Source organism: Gadus chalcogrammus, chromosome 23, assembly GCF_026213295.1.
Source record: "Gadus chalcogrammus isolate NIFS_2021 chromosome 23, NIFS_Gcha_1.0, whole genome shotgun sequence".
Lineage (NCBI taxonomy): Eukaryota > Metazoa > Chordata > Actinopteri > Gadiformes > Gadidae > Gadus > Gadus chalcogrammus.
In genome coordinates this window covers 13,560,892-13,571,866 of record NC_079434.1, presented here as the reverse complement: position 1 = coordinate 13,571,866, position 10,975 = coordinate 13,560,892, and the positions used below count along the sequence as shown (strand labels likewise).

The 10,975-nt window shown below is 45.4% G+C and overlaps 1 protein-coding gene across 1 annotated transcript in view; it reads left to right on the top strand.

The window, feature by feature from the left end:
- Window positions 1–1,515: 1,515 nt before the first annotated feature.
- Window positions 1,516–10,975, top strand: part of zgc:101569 (uncharacterized protein LOC449822 homolog) — an 18,958-nt gene continuing 9,498 nt past the window's right edge. Inside the window, exons 1-3 of the mRNA XM_056584402.1 lie at window positions 1,516–1,711; window positions 5,015–5,112; window positions 6,296–6,440. Coding sequence (XP_056440377.1) covers window positions 1,582–1,711; window positions 5,015–5,112; window positions 6,296–6,440 — 373 coding nt within the window. The 5' untranslated portion in view covers window positions 1,516–1,581. The remainder of the gene's footprint in view (window positions 1,712–5,014; window positions 5,113–6,295; window positions 6,441–10,975) is intronic.

Sequence of the window (10,975 nt, the reverse complement as noted above, 5' to 3'; positions counted from 1 at the left end):
TAATAAATAAATAAAACAAAAACAAAAAACAATCAAAACAGTGATCAGTTAGACGTTGAGTGCGAGTTTGAACAGGTGAGTTTTGAGTTGTGACTTGAAGGTTGTAATGGTGTCTGACTGTTTTATGTGTGGGGGGAGGGAGTTCCAGAGCCTGGGTGCTGAACAGCTGAATGACCGGGGCACCCATTGAAGTGAGTCGTGATGTGGGGATACATAGTAGTCCAGCAGAGGTTGAGCGGAGGGAGTGGGAGGGAGTGTATTCTTGGAGGAGGTCGCAGAGATAACTGGGGGCTAGGTTGTGCAGAGCTTTGTAGGTGTTACCCCTTTTCATGACGACCAATAAAAAACAAATGTGTTACCCTTTGTGTTTTTTTTCATGACGACCAATCAAAAACAACAGTGTTGCCCCTTATGTTTTTTCATGATGACCAATCAAAAACAACAGTGTTACCCCTTATGTTTTTTTTCATGACGACCAATAAAAAACGACAGTGTTACCCCTTAGGTTTTTTTTCATGACGACCTATAAAAAACAACAGTGTTACCCCTTATGTTTTTTTTCATGATGACCAATAAAAAACAACAGTGTTACCCCTTATGTTTTTCTTCATGACGACCAATAAAAAACGACAGTGTTACCCCTTATGTTTTTATTTCATGACGACCAAAGAAAAACGACAGTGTTAACCCCTATGTTTTATTTGATGATTATCGACAGTGTTACCCCTTATGGTTTTTTTCATGACGGCCGATAAAAAACGACAGTGCTACCCCTTATGTTTTTTTTCATGACGACCAATAAAAAACAACAGTGTTACCCCTTATGTTTTTTTTCATGACGACCAATAAAAAAAGACAGTGTTACCCCTTAAGTTTTTTTTCATGACGACCAATAAAAAACAACAGTGTTACCCCTTATGTTTTTTTTCATGACGACCAATAAAAATCAACAGTGCTACCCCTTATGTTTTTTTTCATGACGACCAATAAAAAACAACAGTGTTACCCTTTGTGTTTTTTTTCATGACGACCAATCAAAAACAACAGTGTTGCCCCTTATGTCTTTTTCATGATGACCAATCAAAAACAACAGTGTTACCCTTTATGTTTTTTTCATGACGACCAACGAAAAATGACAGTGTCACCCCTCACGTTTCATTTGATAAAAACGACAGTGTTACCCCTCATGTTTTTTTCATGACGACCGATAAAAAACGAGTTCCATGTGCGGGTGTGCTGACGTATGTCATATGCGTCGAGAGCAGCGAAGAGCTGTAGTTCACAAAGCGGACTCACATAAAACCTAAAATTAGCAAACTTCTTCACGAAAATATGTAGTTTTCTTTGCATGAAAAAGTATCATTTAAATGCAGAAACAATATATGTGTAATCCAGGGCATATAAAGGCTGGGACCAGAAAATAATTATTTTCTCTCCGTTGACACCCATTCATATTTTTTCGATCTCATAGGTCCCATGAGCTCTACCGGAAGGGGCGTGACTTCGCCACTATATTCCGCTCCCGGGCGCGTCTCATTACCAGCGATAAGTTATTTCAGCTCAATATCCAGTTATTAAGTAATGGCTTTTGTCGTTTTTCGGCGTTGGAGACTTTTTACAGACGCTGCTTTTAAGACAACAAATGTTGGACAAACATATTTGGTACATAAAAGCTACAGCACTTCAGGCGAAACAGAAAGCACCTCTACTGGTACAGTATAACAATGTGCAGTAACATTAAAACGACTACAGGTGGCAGTAGAACCATATACGTCCAAGGTAGTTGGGTTCCTACAACAGACAGTATAAAACAAGATCCTTCCATGATTTTTGAGCACGAGCAGTCGAGGTTTAACGCAAACGTGCTGTTAACAGTTGAAATGTAATTACTATACTGTATGTATCTATGTTTTTCACAGATCTGGAAAGACCTCAACCTCACATTGATCTCTTTCTAGATTGATTACTTAATGAAGGGCTTTATGTGTCAGGTGAAACTGGCATTAGTGCCATTCAAGCAATAGGGAAGGTGGCACACAAATGCACACACACACACACACAGACACACACACACATGGATTGTGAGTCCAGAGCCCTCCACTCTAGTCCATGTCAGTAATGTCTACACCGTCTCCATTGCTCTCTCCATTAGTCCATTTAAATTCTGGCCATCAGAGGGTGAGGGGTGTGGTTTACTCAGAGGGTGAGGGCTGTGGTTTACTCAGAGGGTGAGGGGTGGGGTTTACTCAGAGGGTGAGGGCTGGGGTTTACTCATTGGGTGAGTGGTGATAGATCTCTGTCACATCAAATGCAAAACATCAAACATGCATGAAATACTTGTTATTTATGAAATCCTATTCAGTACTGCAGTTTTGATTGTTTCTGTCATAAGATCAGCCGAATGTTTGGGTATTGTCCATAGCGGAGTACTGGTATTGTCCATAGCGGAGTACAGTGGTGACTGGATGTAGTCACCACTGTACTGGTCGTGAGGGTAACAGCTGTTGGAGCTGTTGCCGCTTGTACTGGTGATGGTAGCATTGGTGTTGATGGTGGTAACACCTAGACCAGGGGTCAGCATCCAGTGGCTCCCAGTAGCGTTGAGAACAATTGAAATAAATAATGGTTAGCGTAAACTACAAATTTCATAAATGCCACAAACTATAGGCTATTGTTTCTTATATATATATATATATATATATATATATATATATATATATATAAATATATATATATAGTGTCACACATGTATAACTACTAGTTATACATGTGTGACACTGTATACTACTTGGGAGTCAAGTAGTTTTGTGACTCCAGATTATTTTTGAATTGCTGGTGGGACCAGAAATGTCTCCTTTGATGGTGACGGTTGCAGACCCCTCTCCTATGGAGTAGATTAGATTATACTCATTCATTCTCATTAGAATTAGAGAGAGAGAGAGAGCAATTGGCATGTGTCAGTAATATGAGCCACAAGATTCACACATTCAAATGTGAAGGTACCTCACCCCCCCCCCCCCCATCTCCTAGTCTCAGCCCCCCCCCTGTAGTTCTGCCGTGACTAAACGGCTGACCCCGCTAGCGATTAGCCTTCGCTCTAAGTTTCTTTTCTTAGAGATGACTAGCTGGGAGGTACCGCTCCAGGAAGGCTACTCCTTCCAGACATAAGGAAGACATTTTGTTCAAATAAGCGCCAACATCATCATATTCTCAAGTGCTCCTAAGAGCTTGTGTTGTTCTTTTAATTTTAATAATGTCCCTGTTTAAATTAACCGTAATTACGCTGCCCAGGTAGGTAGCGACTACTTTGGCACATGTTTGGAGGTGTTGCAGAGGGTCGGGATTCACCGGGGTTTCTCGCGGTCAGGTGGCGTCTGGATGCCCGCCCGACTCGAGGCTGCGTGGCGTGGGCCGTGAAGGTCACCCGGAGTGCACCTCGAACTTGAACCAGAACGAAGATGGGATGAGAATTACAAAAAACGAATAAAATTTTCCAGGATTGAAATCTGTGATCTCATATATTTTTGGATGAAAATATGTGGGATTCAGATGGTTGAAAGTCGGTTTATAGGCCCATCTTAATGGTTCACCAAAGATATACTATATAATGATGCTGCTTTAGTGTAATTTAGATTCCCTTCCCACGTTTGTCTGTCTAGGGAGAAAAAAAGACATCCTTTACAACCTAGACATAAAGTTAAACAGTGATTTATTTTGTGTTTTTAACGAGGATGTGCATGCATTTACTGGATTGGAACGAAATGCAGTGGTCATTTTCTTTGCTGAAATATAGTGTCTGGTTCTTCGCGGAAAACTTTAAACAAACTGTCTCAGACTTTAAATTCTATGTTTCGTTTTGCTGGACAGCACTGTGTCTGCCTTGTAAATATTCACAGTGCCATTTAGACTAGCTTCAGCCACACGATAAGAGACAGAGGCTTTCAAGTTTACAATTCGGAGGATCAATGTGACCGGACTGGTGACAAAAAATTTCAATAATCGTAAAAAGATCTTGTTAAAAACATCAGCGGGTTTAATAGAGCAAACAAAATTAAAAAGGCAAATAACTGTTTCCACATTCTACAAGCAGCTATGGTGACTGATCCTTACCTCCACAGGATAGACAGAATTTGTTTATCCATTTAATATTACAATTTGTATATAACTAAACAGATTGTCGCCAACATTATTAACGTGATTCCACCCAAAGTCCTTTCTCCCAAAAGACCCCCCAAAAAACCTTGACATTCAAACTAAAAACATTCAGGAGAAAAAGCAGTTTTCTCTCAGAAAATAGAAAATAAAACATCTAATAAAATAGTACCAGGGATTTCCTCGCTGCATGTCACATCAATGCGCTCATCATAAACAGCACGACAGACCATTAGTGTGTAAGCCCACCGTGTCCACCCAGAGCTGTAATCAACAGTCTCTTGCCCCATGGGTGTTGCTTGCTACTCATTGGCTTTCATCATAGTCTCTCTCTCTCTCTCTCTCTCTCTCTCTCTCTCTCTCTCTCTCTCTCTCTCTCTCTCTCTCTCTCTCTCTCTCTCTCTCTCTCTCTCTCTCTTTCTCTCTCTCTCCCTCTCTCAGAGCGTATGTAGGCCTCTTGGGCGATGTTGTAATCACCACATGAATTCAACGGAACTTTGATTCGACCGCGCTGGCCATTAATGAGAACATTGTGCTGTCACTGTGTCTGCCTACTAGTGCGTCCCTGTGTGTGCGTGTACGCATGCATTCGGTTCCACGTGCACAGGAGGGTCGGGTACATGGGCTATGTTTGTATATTGGGGCTCGGGTTACTTTGGTGAGAAAAAAATAATAATTTGTGTGCCAGCCAGCCAACCAGTCAGTCATGCGTCCAATCAGGCCCGGCTGCTTTCGAAGCCGCTGTCAAATTGTAGCCCTCAGTCTCGGGCTCCACTTGTTTTGTTTTTTTTCATCTTCGTCATTTTCCCTTCCTCTCTGACTTTCCAGCTGTCATACTTTGTAATTTTGTGGTCTCCACCAGGAGGGAATTTCTGTGCTGGTTACGATCTGAAGGAGCTGGCCAATCACACGGCTGCCCTCAAATTGGAGCAAGATGTCACCAAGAGTCCCGGTCCAATGGTGAGTGTCTCTCTAGTAGTGCATAGTATGTGTGTGTGTGTGTGTGTGTGTGTGTGTGTGTGTGTGTGTGTGGTGTGTGTGTGTGTGTGTGTGTGTGTGTGTGTGTGTGTGTGTGTGTGTGTGTGTGTGTGTGTGTGTGTGTTTGTGTGTGTGTGTGTGTGTGTCTGGCTGTATATGTGTGCAATGCATGCATGCATGTGTGTGTGCGTGTGTGTTTGTGTGTGTGTTTGTCTTTAATCCACATGCAGAGCCTCCTTTGTTCTTTGGCACGCATAATACTAGTCAACATAGAACGGGTATAGTATCGGAACAGTAGGTTTCACAAACAATTACACTGTGGCCTTTGTTAAGGTCTGTGTGCTAGGGTATGTTAAGAGGAGGCGGAGGGAGGTTTTAAAGAGTTGGACCGTAGCCTGGAAACGCTGTCGGTCGACATGATAAAGAATAGCAAACTCTGTCAAAGTATATACTGTGTTTCCTTCCGCACAGCGAGGACTTGTGTCATTCTGCTCCCCCGGCCAACCCGTAATGCAATTAACTCAACAAATAATGATAACCTTCACAGGATTAAAATAAATACAATAAACACAGGAACCAGGACTTTAACATATGCCGTAAAAAATAGCAACATATCGAAGTCTTAAGAACTATTATTTCTCAAGGCATCAGAGGGCCGTTCTCAAACTTTATTTATACAGCCGCTTTCACGCAAAACAGCAACATTTCTACTGGAGGTGATGCTTTTTTCTGACTCAGGCTATCGACTGGTGCAACTTTTGTAGCAGACCGAATAACAAATGTGTATTGGGAGTTGTGCTACTGTATCTCATTCCGCGTGTGCATAATGAAATGGGTCTAAAAATCTCTTAATACCTAGTGGGATCTGTGAATGCGTGCAGGAATGTGCAAATGTGTATTCAGCCTCCGTGTGTGCATAATCAGATTTGTAAATGTACAAACCATAGGTCTATTAATTTGTAGACAAATCTCTAAATGCGTTCATAGATACGAATGTCCGGAAAAGTATTTTCTTGACTTGAGTCTTGTGTCTCCTGCTCCTTGAGTCTGTGACGTGTGTGTGTGTGTGTGTGTGTGTGTGTGTGTGTGTGTGTGTGTGTGTGTGTGTGTGTGTGTGTGTGTGTGTGTGTGTGTGTGTGTGTGTGTGTGTGTGTGTGTGTCCCAGGGCCCGTCCCGCCTGCAGCTCTCCAAGCCCCTGATAGCGGCGGTCAGCGGCTACGCGGTGGCGGGGGGTCTTGAGCTGGCCCTGCTCGCCGACCTGAGGGTGGTGGAGGAGAGTGCCATCATGGGGGTCTTCTGTCGCCGCTTCGGTACGCTGCCTCTGAATCCCCCTCCTCGTCCTTCCTCCTCCTCTTCGTCGTCGTTGTCGTCCTCCTCATCCTCCTCCTCTGCCTCCTCCTCTTTCTTCCTCTGCTCCTCTTTCTCCTTCTCTTCCTCCTTCTACTCCTGCTCCTCCCCTGCCTCCTCTTCCTCATCCTCCTCTTCCTCATCCTCCTCTTCTTCTGCTTCTTTTTCTTCTAAAAGCGGCGTGCTCGAACACGTACACCACAAACACACACACATGTCCGTGCGTGGATCCACAAGTGCTACACACGCAAGCAGGTAGCAGCATGCACGCACATATACACACAAGGAAACACACAGGGATACACAGCCGGATGCACTCGCGGATGCACACAACCACACACACAAACACACAAACACACAACCACTGGCATGGGAGGCAGTAATTGAACCGCTGGCTACTTCATCAGCTTCCTGAAACGCCTACTCTTCCTCTTCTAATCTCCTATTTAAAGTGTACTTATTTAAAGTGCTGTGCAGTGCGTACTACACGGACAGCTGTACTCTGTCCTAAATTAGGTTGGGATGATCCTGTGTTTTGGTGCACAGGGCTTCACAATAACAAGTCACATGTAATAGGATGGATTTAAAAGCAGTTATGTTTTTGTTCTATTTCCTGGGGAAATGAAGTGTAAACAGCAGTGGAACATAAACTAAATCATGCACGCACGCACGCACGCATGCGCGCACGCACGCATACACGCACACACGCACGCACACGCGCACATGAATAATGCCTGAGGCTTTTTTTTCGAATGATCCCTTTCTCCCTATTTCTCTGTCACGCACTTTCTTTCTTCTCTCTCACTTTTTACTCTCTCTCTCTCTCTCTCTCTCTCTCTCTCTCTCTCTCTCTCTCTCTCTCTCTCTCTCTCTCTCTCGTGCGCTTTTTTATTCTCATTGTGGCCGTCTGGGTTCTATTCATAGCCTTCTTCAAGAACGTATCCGTGTGTTTCCTTGAGTCCCAAACTAACAGTACATCACCCCCCCCATTCCGCCTGCTTGTCAGGAAGCCAAGCCAAACGGTTACTATTTTTCTCTCCCCTTCCCCCTTTCCCCTCTCTTATCAGCCACCCAGCCTCCTCCTTCTCCTCCTCCTCCTCCTACCCCCCCCCCCCCCCCTCGTCCTCCTGTTTTGTGTGCTTCGGACGGAGGGAGTCACGGGGAGATAACGCCCCTGCTGGCCGTGACCCTGTTGCCCTGGCGACCAGACGGTGCTGGTCAGCCATGATAAGACGAGAGAGGAAGTGGCCAATAGGCGGCCTGCTGGACCCACCAAATAAGGTTCACCCTGAGAGGAAGGAGCGAGAGAAAAAGTTGTCAATGAAACAATTAAGAACAACAAAGTAAGGTATTTTCCAAGGTACAAAAGAAACGGTTGTTTTTTTATCTGGCTTGATATTTTTTTTACTTCAGACAAACTGGCAGCTAAATGAAGCATCAGAAAGCTATATTTGTAGCAGTGTGATTGTAGATAATTAAGGTAGACTGTGTTTCTATTAAAACCTCCCACTTCTCCATCCGCTGAAGACAGTCTGGGTACACAGCGGTGGCTTGTGGCCGACTCGGCAACCAGGCGATTGTGGCTTTGAATCCCGCTTTTTTCTCACAGCCTCTACGGCTGCACTCACTGTATCAAACCCTCTATGAGATTTCCTCATTATAACATGCCGATGCCATTTTGGAAGCTTTGCGCCCACATGGCTGCCCAGTGGTACAAAACGAGCCCATTATGGGGTCTCATTTTGGATCTTCGCTTGTAAACACGCTGAGCTAAGCCCGCGTGCAATTTACAATTGGCTGGCGTAAGGGACACTGCAACGTCTCTCTCTCTGTCTCTCTATCTCTCTCTCTCTTTTCTGTCTCGCTCATATTGCTGTCGCCGCTGTTCCAATTCCGCTGGAGGGTTTAAAATACGAGCATGGCGTTTAAAAATACGACGGTTGTACTATAATTTACTTGCGTCGTGCTAGATCCTAAGCGTAAACATATAGGGCTTATCATCCCGGGGCCTGTAATTTGACAGGAGAGTGTTCGCTCCTCATTTGTCTGTCTGTTCGTCTCAACGTGTGTGTGTGTCTGTGTGTGTGTGTGTACTTGTGGGTCGTCTGGCTTGCCCAACCGGCTGCCTGTCTTTCTCCGTAATGCCCTCTCATAGCGGTGGCACGGGCAGACGCCACGCCACCGCCGCCTAGCCCTGCCCCCTCCCCCCTCCTTCAGCCCTCAGCCCTCCCCCTGCCCCTAACCCTCCCCCCAGCCCTCAGCCCTGCCCCTAGCCTCCCCCTTCCCCCCCCCCATGCGATACTACAGCTCCCCTTGGCTTCTGCACGTTATATTTAGAGGTCAGTCTGCGCCATGCAAAGTGAGGGAATTGTGGCGGGCGTCAGTCGGTCGGCACGACAACAGGTGATGCCACGGGGCAGGGTGGAATATGATTGGTCCTCGCGTTTCCTGCCTTAAAGTCATGTTTTTTTAAGGCCATTTCAGACTCTTTTCTTCAGCTAAAGACCGACTAAAGATGGGAGACACACTGAAACTGTGTGGGTTTGGAAACGGTTCAGTGTTGCATCAAGCCCAGCTGCTAATCCCCAGCCTCTGTATTTTATTGCGACAAGCCTTTGCGGCCTGTTTGTCAATGCATTTAACAGTCGTTTCCTGCAGCACGATATAAAAAACAAAGTGGTTCTTTCTAAATCGGATCCGAGTGTGACCGAGCAATCATACCGCATGGTGCATATTTTAAACCATGTCCGACCCTTACATTATCGTTGTTGTTAATATTCAAGAAGTGCATATATTTTGTTTTTTGTTGCTTAATGTAGGCCTAATAATGAATTGGGTTGCTGAAACTACAGAGCACCACATTTATTTTCCCCTGAATACTGTAATATCCCCATTAAAAAAATCGGTTCATTGACAGTGTAGTTAAAATATTTCTCCAGTTAATTTCGCATTAGTCGTTCTGTAAATGTCACCGGTGTCGGATATCATGTGAAACTACAGTCATAAAACCCAGCCATCTGTAAAACCCTGCAGACGGCAACACAAAAAAATAGGGAATTACTTGAGTGAAATCAAAACATTTGTTTTAATAAAGGCTTTGCATTGGACACAATCCAAGCCTTTTCCATTTGACGCGGGGCCCGTTCAAACTGGTCCGGGGCCCCACCGTGGATTTGCACTACATCCCCTGATTGGGACCGAGCTGAGAGGGGGACTTGGTGGGGGGGGGGTTCCGTGAGTACACATCCTGAGAGGACCGTGTGTGTGGATGTCCCAGGGGCGGCCGACGGCTTAATGCACTCAGGGAAACCCGGGCTCAGTGGAAAGAGGAGGAACCGACAACGTTTTGGGTTTTCCTCCCTGTCCGATTTTCATTTCACCGACGTTAAACAGGCTTTACGGAGGTTGAACAAAAACCCACCTCTTTCTGACTTCCTTTACATCAGATTTAGTGTGGCGCGGTGGGAGGCAGGGTTTATTTAAAGGCCTTGCTTTGGGGTTTTTAGCGGGCTGGCTGAGCAGTTTTTTTCTATTTGAAAGGGGCGAACTCTGTAAGCGTTTTCTTTGGGGCCGGGCCCCGCGAGGCACCCGCCTGAGGGAACCCCGAGTGTCTCTGCATCGGAGCTGAAACCTCTCTCTGTGTTCCCACTTGGCCGCCTGTGATGTGGGCCCATCCCGACCACAAGCAACTGACAGCTTCCTGGCACGGGATTGGCTACTACTGAACCTGTGGTTTCCTGTCTGCTCTCCCCCCCCCCCCCCCCCCCCCGCCCCGCCCCCGCCCTCACCCCCGCTGCCGTCTCACCTATAGGAGGATATTAAAAAAGGGAGGAGACCCTTATATCGCAGTAGTCCCCGATAAGTGGACAGGAATGGCTCTGTGATTTACTCTGTGAACAACCTCGATCCATTGATTGTCCCCTGATCGCAGTTGCATCATAGGAAGCCGCATTAAAGCTCTACCTTGTATCCAAAGCCCAGATCCGGGAGATTAGCCTGCACTAAACCGGGAGTTCAAGTACACCTGCAGTGATTACATAGTTAATACACAATCTTCCCCTCAGAATGAAACAATGGCCATGGGCCAACCATGACTGATAGCAGGAGAATGCAGAAGAGAAGGTCGTCATGGTGGAATGTCAGGCCAGCTCTGGAACAAAGGAGCTGGGCTGTTTTAGAGGAGATAACAAGATATTCTATCAAGCTTCATAATGATGTTGTTTCATACAATACAATTACAACTCTTGGTACTCGCTAATAACAAAATGACTTTTTGTGAGGACATGTGAGGACTTTTTGTGGAGCACCTCAACAAGACAATGTTTTGCAGCTCTTTCCGAATTCCCTTCCTCTTGTCGAACCCTTTTAAGAAGGTATCGGTCCTCCAAGCACTCTCAGGGGCGGTGACTTCAGTACCACTCAAACCCCCAAAGTGTTCTCACTTGAAGTTTGACCGCCGACTGAGCAGCCTTTTAAGAGACAACCCTTTTAAGAGATC